The sequence below is a fragment of the Dipodomys spectabilis genome, unplaced genomic scaffold (genome assembly GCF_019054845.1).
Source record: "Dipodomys spectabilis isolate Male_0828 unplaced genomic scaffold, ASM1905484v1 ptg000051l, whole genome shotgun sequence".
NCBI lineage: Eukaryota > Metazoa > Chordata > Mammalia > Rodentia > Heteromyidae > Dipodomys > Dipodomys spectabilis.
In genome coordinates this window covers 7,208,414-7,226,284 of record NW_024870728.1, presented here as the reverse complement: position 1 = coordinate 7,226,284, position 17,871 = coordinate 7,208,414, and the positions used below count along the sequence as shown (strand labels likewise).

General features: G+C 35.4%; 1 protein-coding gene across 2 annotated transcripts in view; it reads right to left on the bottom strand.

Annotated features, from left to right (window-relative positions):
- Cul3 (cullin 3) overlaps positions 1 to 17,871 on the bottom strand; it is an 82,452-nt gene that overhangs the window by 13,419 nt on the left and 51,162 nt on the right. For both annotated transcript variants that reach the window (XM_042678993.1, XM_042678994.1), the window contains exons 4-11: positions 12,196 to 12,356; positions 10,529 to 10,643; positions 8,285 to 8,513; positions 7,285 to 7,430; positions 6,270 to 6,446; positions 4,300 to 4,470; positions 3,188 to 3,295; positions 196 to 320 (exon numbers count right to left, since the gene is read on the bottom strand). In XM_042678993.1, the coding sequence (XP_042534927.1) occupies positions 196 to 320; positions 3,188 to 3,295; positions 4,300 to 4,470; positions 6,270 to 6,446; positions 7,285 to 7,430; positions 8,285 to 8,513; positions 10,529 to 10,643; positions 12,196 to 12,356 (1,232 nt within the window). The remainder of the gene's footprint in view (positions 1 to 195; positions 321 to 3,187; positions 3,296 to 4,299; positions 4,471 to 6,269; positions 6,447 to 7,284; positions 7,431 to 8,284; positions 8,514 to 10,528; positions 10,644 to 12,195; positions 12,357 to 17,871) is intronic.

Sequence of the window (17,871 nt, the reverse complement as noted above, 5' to 3'; positions counted from 1 at the left end):
AGCATTAACTCTACTAAAAAAACTTTCCTACTAACCATGCATGATTAATATTGTAAAAAGAACAAATAAAATAATCCTCTGACAAGATTTTACTCATTTTTTACGTACTAAAAGTGTGATTTATTCTGAATCAAGTATGCTAAAGTCTGTTTTGGCTGTGGATAGTTATTTATGCAAAGTCTCACTTAAACTTACCTTCTAAATATCTCAAAAGCATGTCTTGGTGCTGGTGGGATGTTGCACTTTGGTGTGGCTGACTGAGTGGGCCAGTATCCTGTTGTGAGAACCCGTACTGTAAGATCAACACCACCTAAAGATACCTACACAAAACAGAAAGAAACAGGCCCCTAAAATTAACTAGGGCTTGTTTTCCATTCCATATTTGTGTTAGAATTATCAAAGTACTTGCATCAAAGTAATTATCTCCATGTCCAACGTACAGTAAATGAAAACAATTTTGGGGGTTGGACCTATCTACAATTTCCTGAAGTCAAATAATCCTGGCAAAGAATAGTTACTACACAAACTGCTAACTTAAAAGTAGTGAACAAAATATAATGTATCCTACTGGGATGGATTAGAAACATCAAGTTTTGTACTTTTAAATTTTTTTAGGTAAATTGCAAAATTCTATAATATCTTTCTCTTTAGTTTTTCATACCATACCAAATAAGTAACATATTCTTAACACCCAAATTTCAACTACATGTTTTAACAGTTAATGCAGCTGACTAGCACAAGACACATTTATAGCAGTTGTGCTATAAATGCCTGCATTATAATTCCAATATTTCTAGAACATATGCTGGAAACCTCATCAGGTATTTTGTTCTTTTCAAAATATATTTTCAAGAAATTGTTAAGTATTTCAAAATACACTTTTATGGCTACACTATGATTTATAACATCATCATTAATCTTTTTTTTTTTCAATTTGGATAATGTAGCAAATGTAGCAATGTTTCTTTATAAAGATGTAGGTGATGGAGATCAAGAAACATTCCATACTCACATTTCTTCACAAGTTATCTACTAAATGATTATTCTACTTTAAAGAAACTGAAACTATGGGCTGGGAAGGTGGCTCAGTGGTAGAGTGCTTGCCTTGCATGCATGAGGCACTGGGTTCGATTCCTCAGCACCTCGTAAACAGAAAAAAGCGGGAAGTGGAGCTTGGGCTCAAGTGGTAAGGTGCTACCCGTGAGCTGCAGAGCTGAGGGACAGTGCCCAGGCCCAGAGTTCAGGCCCCACGACCAACAAAAAAAAGAAACTGAACCTAAAAATCTTAGGTGGTGCTGAAAAGAGAGCATCATACCAGAGACTCGTTGATTATCACCAGCCAAGGTGGTGAATGGTTTATAATTTGCAAACTGCAATGTGTGTTTCTAGCTGAATAATCCATTCACTCTTCATCAATATATATGATCTACCCATAATTTCAGAGATGAAAACACAAAATCTCTGATTTCTTCTCCTATATATGTACATATTCTGTTTCTTAATCTCCTTTAAGATGTTTTTGTCAAAACGTCACTTTTAAGCCAGGTATTTCCTGTTTCCTTCTACAACTGTTCATTTACTTATACTTATGTCTGTGATTATAATGAGAGCTCTAGCATGTCAAAGGCTTTTGTCCCATTCACTGCTATACCCCCAGTAAACTGAAGAATGCTCAGCTGCCAAACACTTGGTGAATTAGTAAATGAGGAGAACTATGATTCTTGTACTGGTTTTCTTCTTCCTCTTAGCAATCCCAGTGCAATTTTGAAACCACTTAGCTTATATTGAAAAATAACCAATACAAAGACAAAAGTACCAGTAATGTCTGTCAGGGTATTTTATGACTTGCTGATATAAAAATATGTAACAAGACAGTATGAAGGTTTTCTGCCCTCTTACAGAGGAAAAGAAAAACATGGACAAATACCCTAAATTCCTTAAAGCACACTCTAAATAAAACTTGCTTATATATTATTTTTAATAAAATAACTTTAACACAAAACTTAGGAAAACACGTAACTCAACTATTATAGACATGTTTATTTAGACACTTCCAAAACAACAGGGCACTGGACCTATCCCCAACAAATTTTTCATAGAAAATTTATCCTTGCAAGGTTAGCGCTCAATATGTATACATGCATGTTTATATGTGTGTGCATAAGAAAAATTATTATAGCAAATAGAAAGACTGATGAATGCTTGTATTTTCATACGTCATTCATATACATATATATTCATATACGTTCATATACAAGTAAAAATCTCAAAACCACTGAAAAATAAATAATCTGGGATAATAAATCACTTAGTTCCTGTCCACACACATTTCTACTTCTCATATACTTCTTTGCTAGATTCTTTTCCACTATTAAATCTCAATTTATGAGACAAATTACACAACTATTTAAAATGCTTCTACCTATACATAGGTGACCAGACTACAGAATTAATTTCTCCTATCTTATATCTGATGGGACTGTTACCAGTAAGAATGAAGACCTCTTATTTAAATATTTAAAGAAAGGCCCACAAATCTGTTGTGATTCTGAAGTTCCTTAACTACCAAGTAATATGTGGTCTCTTAGAAAGAAACCTTTAAGTGACTATTGAATTCACTAACAAAATAAAAGTTGAAAATTGCTATAAAAAGAAATAAAATTCCCCCATGAACTCCAAAGGTATAAAACTTGTCAACATCTTGTAGGAATCACAACATAAACCACATTGAGGACACACAAAAATTTGAATTTATAGTTTATTACCCTCCTTTCCTTAGGATATGAGGATATGAGGAGCTTATGCTAAACTTACAATGAGAATGAAAATACTGAAGTAAAAAAGCTGAGGTAACTATCCCAAAATAACTCAGCCTCAGGATAAAGGGAGAAAAGAACTCTAGGAAGCTTTCTAAGCTTGTATTCTTTCCACAATTTATGATGGTTACAAAAAGTAAATTCATTAAATTTTCAATGCATTCGTTTCAAGTGGAAAAAATGAGCTTAAGTTTTAGGAGAATTTAAAATTTTATTTTAATGAACACAGCGAAAAAGAGGACATATGGAAAAAATACTTTTAAGCACTTGCAGACATAGACACTGTAATGCATTTAAAGAAATGATTCTAGCAGACTAGTTGACTGATTATGAAATTTCCATTACAAAGAACTTTAAATAAACAGCTTTACCCCAGTTGCCTGTAGATGTTGCCTGAATTCATCCATAGTTGTGTTTGAGATGCTCATATCCCTAAACATTCCTTCCAGTTTTGATGTGAATTGACATCCACATTCAGTCTGTAGAGGAAAAAAACATATATACAAATGAATGGACTTTTCTCACAATTGTTCAGAGATTCCAAACTGACTGCTCTTTCCACAAGCTCCTTAGGTGATTCAAACAAAAGTGATTAATGGTATAGCCCAGGCTGGTCTCAAACTCATGATCCTCCTGCCTTATCCTCCTCGTTAATTACTGGTGTGTGCCACCATGGTCAATGAAACCAAAGGAAGATAGTCTTAAGAGAGGATCATAAAGGTTCAATAGCTATGTGCATGTGATCTTATTGAAATGAACTCCAAAAAAAAGAAATGAGGTTTTTTGTTATTTTGCTTGGTTTTGTTTTTTTTTTTTTGCCTTTCCCTCTGTTTTAGGTTTCTGCACCTTTTGTCTTATATATAAGTTTATCTTTTGGAGAGGGTAAGGGAGAGCACAGAAATGGTAGACAAACGGTGACCAAATGCAGCAGTGATGCATCCTGACTAGATACTTTGTTGGACATGAACTATACAAAATCTGGGGAAGGAGGTCAGGAAGGAAAAAATTGAGAGAAAATAAGGGAAGAGGTGACATTGCTCAAAAAGAAATGTATTCATTACCTGACTTATGTAACTGTAACCTCTCTGTATATCACCATTACAATACAAAAGGTAATGAAACAATTTTAAGTAGTTCATGACCATTCTTAATGAAACACACTATTTCACATCTATTAATCTTCTTGCAGACCTCTCTGAATGATCCTACCTACCACATCAATACAAACTCCAGAGAATTCTGAATATCCCACAACTTGAACAAAGGAGTACAGCATATGTCCTGTTCAAACACAACCTACATTAGTGGCTTCAGAAACAAGCATTTAAAATCATGTAGATAGAAGCATCACAATGAAACCTGTTTGTACAAGTGATACTTTAAGTTAAAAAAAAAGACAATAATTTCCAGCCCAAGTGCTGGTGCTCCATAATAAAGTGAAATTAGTTAAATACGTTCCTTTCATCTTAAAAATAAATTTTACCTTTAATTTGGATATCATGTTCTTCTCAGAGTCATCTGAAACACTTTTATTTGTGAGAAGTCTTCTTGCCAGGTGTTGTTTATAATAACGTTCAAATACATCTTTTTCTTGCATAAACCTAAAAAGGACCATTGCCTTATCCAATATAGTTTCTACTTCTTGTTCTGTTAGCTGCAAAATTCATTAAAAGATGACTTAAAAATTATATATTGATAGCTATATGAAAGCAGCATCACATCTCATCTACAAATAAATATATAAGGGATAACTGAGAAGGCATAGAGATTTTCGTTACAAAGAATATTTTAGAAACTTTTGCACCATATGTAGAAAGAAGTTTGTGTAGAAAAAGACACTTTCATTTAACCCACTTAAATTTTGCAAACAGAAGGATAAAAATTTTAAAATCAAAACAATAGAGTCCTTGCCCTTATTTAAGAAATAAGGGCAGGCATGGTTTCCCTTATTTGCAATATCTAGTATATGTCTGAGTCAAGCAGAAAAGGTCAGATAAGGAGATGTTAGGGAAATGAACCCTAAGATATGTATTCCAATGTTCTTTTTCTTTCATGTGATTGTTTCCAACGCATTTATAAGATTATTTCTTTGTTGCTTTGTATGTCCCTCCCCCACAGTATAACCCCTGCTTTCACTGTATTTGATGTCGGTATACTATGTGGAGGGGAAGAGGAAAAACAAATGGTTTAAATAGGGATACAGGTGGACCCATTGCAACAATGAGATGTACAAGTCGTTATGTCAAAAACGAACTTTACAACTTTGGTGTGGGGGGGGAAAGGTATGGGGAGGATTGGGGGGGGGGGGGGCGGGGGAGGATGGGAAGGGATGGGAAGGGGAAAGGAGGAGGCTACAATGCTTGAAATGTACTCATTATCTTGCCCATGTAATTGTAACCCCTCTGTACAGTATTTTCACAATAAAAAAAAAAAATTAAAAAAAAAAAGAAATAAGAGCAGGATGAAATTGTGGTTGGTTATATTAAGCTTATATTTAAAAGGGGGGGGGAGACTGAGAGGAAGAGGGAGAGGGAGGAAGAGAGTGGGGGGAGAGATAGATGGGGGGGAGGGGGAGAGTAGGGGGGAGGGGAGAGCCGAGAGGGGGAAGGGGGGACTCTGCTAGGAGACCAGTGGCTCATATCTACAATCCTAGCTACTCAAAGAGGTTGAGATCTGAGGCTCAAGGTTCAAAGCTGGCCCAGACAGACAAATCCATGAGACTCTTATCTCCAACTAACCTGTTAAAAAACTCAGGCAAGAGCATAAAACCATGAGTTCAAGCCCCACTACAAGCACAAAAAAATTTTTTTTTTTAAAAACAAGATTAAGATTGTAACTACATATCCTTAATCTCGATTTTTAACTTATCCTTAACTTTGTACTCTTAATCTTAACTTTCTTATAGCTGCTGCCTGTGTAATTGGTAGCTATTTGATTTTTTTCCCTTTATCTCAAATTCCAAGATGAAGCCAAAGAGATGAACTCATGTGATTAAAATATGCTTAATCTGATTTTCTATGCTTCCAAATGAGCTCAAGATCCCAAAGATATCTTGTGCCTGAAACTAAACTTTAATACATAATTTTAAACCATTTTCAGTTAGCTTCTAACTATTCTCACAAATGCCCAGAATCCAAGTATTTCTGATATATAAACTTTACAAACCGGATGGAAGCAAGCAAAACCCTGTACTACCAGAGAGTTTTTCAGATTGTCATTTATGGTACATCTCTCAGCCAAAAAATACATCTGTGCTTTTCCAACTATGGCTGTTTAGCTGTATACCAGTTACACACTGGTATACATGATGGTTAATGACCATCATGACTGTTCAACAGTTCATAACTTAATTTTGTATTTATAAAATTCCCTCATTTTTAAATTTCCTAACTTATCAACAAATAAAATCTATTTCCTGTAATTATATTTTCAAATGCACTAGTACTTACTTACCCCTTTGACTCCCTTTTTCAGCTTATCATCAATAAATAATGAGAGGTATTCAGGAGACCTGGAGTTGAGGTTGAGAAAATACTCAAAGTCACCAGCAATAGTCTGTTTAAAGAGCCGGTCATTATTGAACGATTCCTGGAGAAAGCGATCAAACCTACTCTTCAGATCCAATAAACCCTTACAAACAAAACAAAGAAATTTACAATGCATTATAAACTTTTTCCATTAATAATAAACATACTTTTGATCATATGTTTTGCCTTAGTTTCCTTGGTAATAAACGGGGGTTCAGAGTTATATATACAGTCTATTTTATTGCTGTCCAGACTGTATCTAAGCCTACATTCAAAATGCCAGTGATTACAGGTAAGAGTCCATCTTTTCTAGGTACGTACACTGTAGTAAACAAAATGCAACAAAGAAGTTCCTAGCTGGATTAAAGAAACTGCATTAATATAAGAATATCACGGTTGTCAAAACTTATTCATAGGACTATTTGAAAAATAGAGTTTGGGGACAAAGTATTTGGCTAAAATGCTATTTTGCTTTTTCCAACATTCTAAGGTATATAAATAGTAAAGCACACATAAAATATGTTTGCTTTGGGGCTGGGGAGGTGGCTCAGTGGTAAGAGTGCTTGCCTTGCATGCATGAGGCCCTGGGTTCGATTCCCCAGCACCACATAAGCAAAAGGAAAAAAAAAGCCGGAAGTGGCACTGTGGCTCAAGTGGTAGAGCGCTAGCCTTGAGCTGAAGGACAGCGCCCAGGCCCAGAGTTCAGGCCCCACAACCGGACCCCCCCCCCCCAAAAAAAAATATGTTTGCTTTCACTGACATTTTTAAAAGATCTCGATAAGGTCAACAACAAAAAGCAGCAGCTGTATTTGGCACCCTGACATAAATTTGCACACCTTGACAAATTCTAAAGTATTTAGGGTAATTACATGTACTAGTATATAATGTACTTGTCAAAATGACTTTTTTCATAAACTTAAAGAGAATCTTTTCTTATTTACCTGGATATAGTCAACAGGATTTTTTCCTTCTCCTTCTTCAGAAACAAGGGCTTTACCTTGCTCTCTCAAATAGGAACTCATACATTCACACATTGTCTTCAAACCATTTGGCACACGACTAAATAACTTGTACATGCAAGCAAGGTCTGCAATCAGAAAGAAAACAAACTAGCTATACTGAGAATGGAAGAAAAATGTGAATCTGTGTTCAAGTTTCCATTATCACTATTTGCTGACTATGTGACTACTAAAAAAGCGAAGTGAAAAGTAGGGTATGTCTCTTTCACTAAAAGTAAGTAGATAGAATATTCTTAAAATGTGCCTAAAAGGTGATAATAATAATAATGGCAGAGACATTTATTTTAAATAGCTCATAAAAGTATAATTTTTAAAGCAAGCATCAGAAATCTAGGATTTTTCTATGACATTGATCAATTACCTAAAACATTTTCAGGAAAGAAAGTAAATAGCTATTATCAAAAATGTCAGTGTTACCTCAAAAATGGATACTTTTTCTACTAACTTATCTAAATATATTAATATGAAAGACACCAGGATTTTTGCTTTTTCAGCACCCTTACCACACTAAATCTCTAAAGAAAACTTACATTTACAGGTAAAAACATTTTAAAAGAATATTATTTTTTTTTAAAACCAAACTTATATGAATGTATGTGGGAATAAAGGGCATCAAAACCCAATGACATGAAAAAGTATAGGAATTCAAGAGGAGCTTACTGGCCTGAACAAATTTAACCTCATTATCTTCCCTATGAAAAATACAAAATGAGAGAACTTCAAATGATGGGAAAAAAGCTCCAGTCTGAAATCTTCAGTTTTAAGGGGTATAAAATTTTAGCATTAAATCTTATCAACATAACCAGCAGTAACTTAATGACATATTTCACAATTTCTAGAAAACTGACATTCCTAATCTACTTTAATTCTAAGAGAATTCAAAAATTACTGGTAGAAATGTAATTTTTCAATAGACGCTTACCTTCTGTCTTTCCATTTTTCAACATATGTACTAGACCAGAGTTCTCCATTTCTACTATAGTCTTCATGTGCTTAGAAATGAGTTCCCTCTCCACCACCTTTACAATGGGCTCTTCAGTTGATTTGTCAAGGCAGTGCATTACCCGTTCTATTTCTTCATTAATTCTAGCTTCTACTTTCTTTATATATACTGAAGCACTGTTTTCTGCTAAAAATTTCTGGCTTTCCATCTGCAGTTAAAAAGTATGCATTAAAAGAAGTACAATGTATCTGTTTTTGTGGAATTTTTATAGTGCTTACCATAAATCAGTATAAATAGCATAAGACCTATCTATATTCATGTTATATAATTTCTCATTAAACAAATTCATATCATACATTTGGATTATAGTCCTTAAGCATTTATTTACCTAAGACTAAATCTGTAAGCAATGTTTTTAAACGTGGCTAAAATACTTCAAATAGAAATATCCGACCCATGTAGAAATGCGAAGTTCTCCTTCTATGTTTTATGGTAAGAATATAGTAAGGACTACTATTTGGCAAAAGCTGTCCTGGTACACTGCTGTCTACCAAGTCCCACTCCCATCATATCCTAAAGGAGGATAAACTTGAAGTTTTGAAAAAGAGCATTTACATCAGTATTAATCTTGTCTGTAATACCAGCCTTACAGAAATCTCACGTTATTCCAATGACTTATCCAACTTCATACTCGTATAAATGACTATTAAGAATACTGATATAAACATTTTCAACCTTCTTAGCAAATAGTTCTAACATTTTAAAAAATAACCAAGTTCTAAGCATTAAGAACTAAACAAAATTCTTTTTTTTTTGGGGGGGGGGGGGGAGGTCTGGTCATGGGGTCTGAACTCTGGGCCTGGCCGCTGTCCCTCAGCTCTTCAGCTCAAGGCTAGCGTTCTACCACTTGAGCCATAGTGCCACTTCCAGCTTTTTTCTTTTTGTTATGTGGTGCTGAGGAATTGAACCCAGGGCCTCATGCATGCAAGGCAAGCACTCTACCACTGAGCCACCTTCCCAGCCACCAAAATTCTTATATACAACTCCATTAACTACTAAAAACAGTATGTGCAAGTGATCACACAAATACATGAATACATTTGCCACTGAAGCTTATTATCATGATATAACCTATCAGAACTGTCAAATTTCCCAAGTTTGTATAACTAGGTGACACTTTCCTATGGTTTAAATTAAGTTCATAATGCATAGTGTAGGCACACAAGTGGCCCACAAAATTCTTCTTAATGGACTATTAAATGATGTGGAATAAAGCCAGCAGCAGGTCTATCCTTTGATCCTTTATGGATAAACAGATACCTGAATTCCATTTTTACACTTATCTAGTGGCACTTATGAATGATCCACTGATTACTAAGTTAATAGTTTTACATTCATTTTTTAAAAGTTTATTATTAAAAACTGTAAATTAGTATCATTACACATCTATCAGGATAACACTACAAAACTGTGAAACACTCAGATAGTTGCAGCTTTCAAGATGGAGTGTGGTTACTGTAAGGTCCGCTCCTGGATGGCTAGCAGATTCCACCCTCCTCGCAGCAAAGTCTCCACCCAGTACCTGTGTTACCTAGGCAACTGGGACACCTGGAAGAGGTCACATCTGCATCGGCTGAGGTCACATCTGAATTTGATGTGGCCACACCTTTCTCCGCCCATACCCTAGATAAGGCCCAGGTCCAGAAGCTCTCTCTGCTCTTTTCTAGCTCTTTCCTCTCTTTTTTCTAGCTCTCTTCTCTTTCCCAGCCGCGTGGAGGGCCAACCTGGCCTGGTCCCAGCAGGTCTACTGAATATACCTACCCCTTACCTAAATACCACGTGCGTGGTGCTGTTCTTACTGGGCAACCTCTTTTTAAAAACCTAACAGTTACCAGTTCTAGTACTTTATAAATAATTAAACACATTATTACATTACTTCATTACAAATTGGTTCTAATGTAGCCTCAATTTTAGAATTTAGCTGACCTGGGGTTATACATACTTTTTAATTTATATTATTTTGCAACATACCATTTTTAAAACAACACAGTTAAGTTCAAATTCTTCAATTTATTACCAGAGTTAATTTACTTGAGTGTGACAGTGTGGAACAGAATGCTTACAAGGCTGTTTTTGTACTATCTACTCCAATAGGTTTCAGTCAAAAAGCTCAAATTGCAAATTAATTACTACATTCAATTTATTTTCATCTTCGCTAGTTACCTGGAAAAATTCTGCAGACATTTCCAAAAAAGGAGCCTCAAAATCTTCTTCATAGACTGATCTTCCTTCAAGACCTAAAATCATTAACATCTGGCAAGCATTTCTTATTGCGCCCCTGTTAAAAGAAGTTAATCACATGATAATAAAATTACATTAGAGATTCAAAAGATTTAAAAATGTGCAAGTGGATGCAAATATCTTTAGAACACTGTAATTTTTATCAGTGACCTATCTCCCAATAGTGTAATGTAGGAGTTATTTTAACTGAAAAGCAGATTTTGACCAAATTTTAACTGAAAAGCAGATTTTGACCAAATAGCTATTTATCAAGTTGTCTTACCCTACTGTAACTCAAAAATTTTGAAGAAAATATATTTAAGATGTCCAAATATTTTCACTGATTTTGTTTTTGGTGCTGATCCTGGGGCTTTAACTCAGGGCCTGGTACTGTCCCTCAGCTTTTTGCTCAAGATTAGTAGTGCTCTATCACTTGAGCCTTAACTCCATTTCCAGCTTTTTAGTGTTTAATTGGAGTTAAAAGAATCTCACAGACTTTCTTGCCCAGGCTGGCTTCAAATCACAATCCTCCGATCACAGCCTTCTGAGTAGCTAGCATTATAGGCGTGAGCCACTAGCGCTCGCTTTTCACTAATTTTAAAAAACAGGGAGAGAGCAGTGGCATTCAGTAGATACTATGTTGAAAAGGAACTACTATACAACTTGTGTGTGGGGAAAGATGACAGGGAAAACTGGAAGAGAGCAAGGGAAGGGGTGGCACTGTCCAAAAGAAATGTACTCTTTACATGACACAATCTCTCTAACTATATAGTACATATATATCCCTCCTACATATCACCTTTATAATAACAATAGGAAATCTAAAAAAAAAAAACCCAAGAAAAAAAAACCCCACCAAAACAGAGAGGTTGTTATCAAAGCAGGAAGAAAGAAGAAGAAGGTAGGCAGGTAAGTTAGAATGAACTGCCAGCTACTACTGGGAAATCTAACTTTATGCACTAAATGCCTTTTTGGGAATCCTCATCAAGTCCAATGCTAAAATACATCAACAATGGTATGTTTCCAGCTAGCTGTTGCTCTGAAAACAGAGAACTCAATAAGGCCCTCTTATGTTTCAAATCTTTTCATAAAAATAGCATTGAAATCATTTCAGGAAAAGGCACCAAATGTAAATGTTGAAAATAGTAGTTCTTAGTCATTTTAGACTACACTTAAAATTTTTGTTCAAAAATAGAATGATTTACACAAAAGCCAGTTAGGTATCACAGTACATGCTAATTTCTCTAGATACTTGGGAGGCTATAGGAGGATCCCTTAAGCTCAGAAGTTCCAATCAACCTGGGCAAGGTAACAAGACCCCCAGACCCCCAAAAAGTAAGGAAAAAAATAGCCAGAAAAGTCACTAAGAAATAAAAATGTTACTACATAACAAAAAGAAAAGAAACAAAATGTCAATATAGCTATTATGTTTCAACAAGTATTAAATAAAAGATGAAGTACTTAAATTCCAGGTAACTGTTAAGGCTGATAGCATGTTGTAAAGATTTTTACTAGTGCTGAACATTCAAGTTTCTTTTTATTTTAATAAATCTATGACAGTGAAATAACCACTAACAAGGAAATTACATTAGTAAAGATAAGTGATATACCTGTCTACGACTTCTCCTTTTCGCTCTCTAGCAATCATATCCAATAGAGTTTGTCGAAGATGGTCTCTAATACACCCATAACGCACAACTTGATCTCGAAAAATAATTAATCCCAAATTGTAGACATTCTCCACATTATTTTGTTGTACATATACACGGTCCTGTAGTTAAAACAAATTAATGTAAACCTAAGTATAATCCTTAAAACAAAATCATTATTGGTATCTCCAACAATAAAAAATAAAGCAATATTTCAAAAACAACCTTGTCTCTGGTGAAAAGTACTTCAAATTACCTTAAGCATTGTGGAATTTATAGTACCTCCCATGTTAAAATTACATCTACCCTCTTAAAGCTAATTATATTACAAAGGTTCTTTGAAAATACTCTGAAGACACATTCTTAAAGTGAAAGCAGAATAAAATAGAGACCCATAGGACTTAGCTGTCACTTGTAAACACTGAAAAGCTCTAAAAAATATTACAGAACCACATATTTCTTATTACATAATTCTAATACATGGGAGTTGTCACTTGAAATTTTGCAAGCTTTTAACCAACATGATTATAGGTATCACCTTTTACAGAGAATAATCTAGAATTATTTGTTGCATAGTGCATTAATTGAAATCCATATTTATACCAAAATATAAGGAGAAAAACAAGTATCAAGGCATGGAAAGATTTCTGTTTTTTACAAAGATTTTTATGAGCATTGCAACAGTCTGCCAAAATATATTAGAAAATTATGCGCTTGTTTACACATAAATACACTGGAAAGACAGTCTATAAGCTTTCACTAGTCTTAGAGATAGGTATAATGAAAAAAGCTAATATGTGGACTTTCTGAAAAACTGCATTATATGTAAAGCAACAGGATGAACATGAACAGAGATATTAAGTGTAACCAGAGGGATGGTACTGATCAACCTTCTAAACATTTAATTAATTTTTCTATGTGCAGCACTCACTTAATACAGCATCAATCCTCCAACCCTTTCTTTCCATGCATCTTACATTAAGACACACATCTACAAGCCAAAGGAAAAGCCTTTTATTAGCACCTTCGGTGCTCTTGTTTCTACATTCAATATAATCTTACCACAAGCTTCTTTTTATCAACAAACTTTGACATCAACTATAATGAGTTCAAATTTTTCATTGATGAGTTTTCTATTTAAAGTTCCATCTTCAAGCTCTTAAATTCCAAGTTTGTCTCCTTTATTTTGATGGTTCTCAATCTCTCTTAACCTCTTCCTTTTTATTTTTCTGCTGGGCCTGGGGCTTAAAACTCTGGACCTAGACACTGTCCCTGGTCTTCTTTTGCTCAAGGCTAGCACTCTACCACTTGAACTGCAGCGCCACTTCCAACTTTTTCCGAGTAGTTTATTGGAGATAAGAGTCTCACAGATTCTTCCTTCCTGGGCTGGCTTTGAATTGTGATTCTCAGATCTCAGCCTCCTGAGTAGCTAGGATAACAGGCCTGAGCCATTGTGCACAGCTGAACCTCTTACCCTCTGTGACCTTCAGGTCCAACCCTTCCTGCCTGCCACATTGATTCTGTCTTTTCAGTGTAAGTCAGATTTATGCAATAAGAACTGTCACAAACCTCATAACCTAAAAAGTAGCAAACATTCTTTTAATTATATAATAGTTGTTTATTGTTAAATTAACTACTTTATAAATTTCTGAAAGTAAATTTCTGTGGCACAGAAAAGCATACAGAAGAATCCTTTTTATGTGAGCAAAAGCAGTATCTAGTTGGTTAACTAAAGACAGGCAGTAAAATAGAGAAATTATTACATGTGCATGCATGTGTGTACACCCTCCTCACCTCCCTGAACACAGTTTAAAAGATACAAATACTTATCCTGACACCAAGACAATTTGGGAAAGGTGCTAGGGATAGAAGCCACGGCCTCACACATGATCTACAAGTGAATTAACATCCCCAAATTCTGATATAGACTTTCTTTGAACATGAGTCCTGTGATCAAAGTTCAACACTCTTTCTTGTATGCACATACATAACAAATTGCTTAACACTCTTATAGACGCTGTCCCTCAGCTCTTCAGCTCAAGGCTAGCACTCTACCACTTGAGCCACAGCGCCACTTCCGGCTCTTTCTTTTTGCTTATGTGGTGCTGAGGAATTGAACCCAGGGCCTCAGGCATGCAAGGCAAGGGCTCTACCACTGAGCCACCTTCCCAGTCCTACATTGCTGTTTTTAATTATTCATACCTCATTCAAATCAAGATGTAGTCCTTTGCCTTTATCAATGCCAAAGACATTTCATTTTCAAATGACTTTATGTAAAAACAAGAACTAACAAAAACAAGTTTGAAAAAAGACAACTTTATTTCAGTATGCACAAAACTCTACCTGACACTATAAACTTTCACTATAAGGTAGCTTAACAATAGTAAAAGAACTTATCAGTCAGCCTGTTTTACAGGTAGAAAAGTTCTGGTAGATATAACAAATTCTTTGTTTCAACTAGAAAAGTGTCTAGGGGACAAAAAGCCAATTTTTGAAGAGAGAAAAATATATTATGTACATAATTTAATATGCACCTAAGATACTAACCTTTTTTTGAAGAAACCAAATATGCTTGTTTAGGTTACGATAATCATCAAGTAACTAGGTCAGGTCTTACCACTTAAAATGATACTACCAGAATGGCATATACAATGCAATCTTCAGAGTGAGTGTTATATATATATATATATATATATAAAATATTTATTTAGTTAGTTATTAGTTGGTCACGGGCCTGAACTCTGGGCCTGGGCACTGTCCCTCAGCTCTTCAGCTCAAAGCTAGTGCTCTACCACCTGAGCCACAGCACCACTTCTGGCCTTTTCTGCTTATGTGTGTGGAAGAATCGAATCCAGGGCCTCAAGTATGCAAGGCAAGCACTCTACCACTGAGCCAACTTCCCAGCCCAATATTTTAATGCTTATTTTTTAATACTGCTTTACGTTGATATAATTTTTTGGTAGCACTGGGGGAGTTGAACTCTGAGCCTCACACTTGGTAGGAAGGTGCTCTACCATTTGAGCCGTATCTCAGTCCTTTTTGTTTTAATTAATTTTCAGATAGAGTCTCCCATTTTTGGTCAATTCAGCCTTGACAGAGGGTCATCCTCCATACCTGAGATTACAGGTATGAACCGCTATGACCCAGCTATTGAGTTCAAGGGTCTCACAAACTTTTTGCCTGGGACTGTCCTCAAACCACAATTCTCCATATCCAAAGTAGCTGAAATTACAGGCATGAATGCACTTGGCTATGTAACTTTCATAAAACTAATTTATGTTCCACAAACTCACTCAGCTTATAGTTTACAGTAAATAAGTGTAGTTGTGCAATCCTTCCTGTAATCTAATTTTACAATATTTCACCATTCAAAACCTGAGGGCAGTAAATACCCATTCCCATTCCTGAAACCATGGCTTTCTATGTCTCTGGACATTTTTACTATTATCATATGATATGTAATCTTTGTGTCTGATCTCACTTATAAAGCCTGTTAATGCTTCTATTCTGTTCTTTACAGTGCTAAACAGTATTCCACTACATGTATAACCATATTTTGGCTACCCTACTGGTGAACATTTTGGCTTGTTTCTTCTTTTCTCCCCTCCTATTCTCCCCCACTTCTCTTTCTGTCTTTGTCTACTATAGTTAATGTGGCTATAAAAATCTGGGTACAACCTTTTTGATGATATACTTTCATTTTCCTTGGTGAATTCTAGCAGTGGAATTACTGGGCCTGGTAGAAATCACCAAGCTGTTTACTAACTGGATATACCAGTTACAGGAAAATTTTGGATATGAAATTACAATAATGGTAAAAACATAGAATTATGGATTTTTCATATGATCCTAGGCTGGCTCTGTTAACTACTAGACCTTCAATAAGTCATGAATAAGTCATCCTGGCCCTGAGTAAAATAAAGCAAGTAGAAATAATCTTTTAAGTTTTTAATGGTTTCCTCAGAACAAAACTCATGCAGATAGGGTTAAGACACTCCCCCGCCCCCCACCAGCACTACCACCACCACCACCACCACCACTTATAGAAGATGAATAAGAACTTGACTACCTACAAGCCTTGTGGAAAAAAGGAAGAGAGGGATTGAGTATAACAAAAGTGGAGAGCCGGGTGCTGGTGGCTCACGCCTGTAATCCTTGTTACTCAGGAAGCTGAAATCTGAGGATCGCAGTTAAAAGCCAGCCCAGGCAGCAAAGTCCGTGAAACTCTTATCTCTAATAAACCACCAGAAAATCGGAAGTGGAGCCATAGCTCAAGTGGTAGAGTGCTCGCCTTGAGCTGAAGAGCTGAGAGACATATCGCTCAGGCCCCAGAGTTCAAGCCCCACGACCGACAAAATAAAATAAAATAAAGGTGGAGAAGGGGTAGGGAGAATACAGGAAGTCAGGCATGATAAGAACACAAGCAAAGGGTGTAGACAAAATATAGAGCACTTAAAGCTATGGGAAAAGGGAAAAACAGATACTGTAGTATAATAACCAATCCTCTTTGCTTTCAACTGGAGATTGTCATTAAATGATATGTAAACAAAAAAACTAGAGGAAGAGGAATAGAGTAATGGAGTGGGTGAATTTGATCATGGTATATTGTATGCATGCACAGAAATATCACAAGGAAACCCTGTTGTGCAGCATGTGCTAATGTAAAAAAAGAACTCTCAATAAGGTAACAGGAAAATACTTCAAATTACTGTTAAAAAAATCATGTTTCATACATAATTACCATCAAGTAAAATAAAGGCTATAACATGAGTATTTCGAGTATTTATGTATACATGTTAAACAGATCTGTAGGCACACAGTTAAAATAACCTTGTGGTAACACTGAGTTATTTTGCTGACTGAGCATTCAGCCTTTCAACAGCATTTTAATAACAGATTTTCATAAGAATACTCTTGAAATGCTGATTTTATATAATGTAGTGTTATTTACTATACGTCTGGTCACTTGAAATAACTGGGAAATCACTGAGCGCTTTTTTTTCTTCTTCCATGTTTCTACTTCGTAAGGTCTCAGCTCTATATACCTTCTAACTACCAAGTACTAGATAGGCATAGAATGGACAAGATTAAGAAATCATCCCAAAATACCAAAAATATGTTAAAGATTAACTTAAAAATGCTTTAATCGCAGGCTTAGACCAAAATGTAGTTTTGTGGGAGTCCAACATCAACTACTTATCTGCAAGTGGCTGCTTTATTTTAAAGCCAAAGTACAGACACTGTTGACATAAAAAGACATGTTCAAAAGCCTTATGTGAGTCAAACACTATACTTACATAACGGATAAAAAGTTTATCATCACAGAGATAATAAACACACTGAAAATCAAGACTTCAAGTGGGCAAGAACCTCCACAAATTAGGCAGGTTCAATCTTGGAGCAAAAGGAAGGAACCAATGTTATGATGTGACCACCTCCTGTAGACTAATCTCATCTTACAAAGCTGGGTAGAAGTGGGACTCTAATCATTTCAGTGACAACTGAGTTTGACAAATCCATTTACAAATACTTCATCTGTAATATAATTCTATCTCACAATGCTATTCTAATCTTGGGGGGAAAAATTACTTCTGTAAAAGCAATTTCCCTGACAAGAACAGCTACAAAGACTGGACC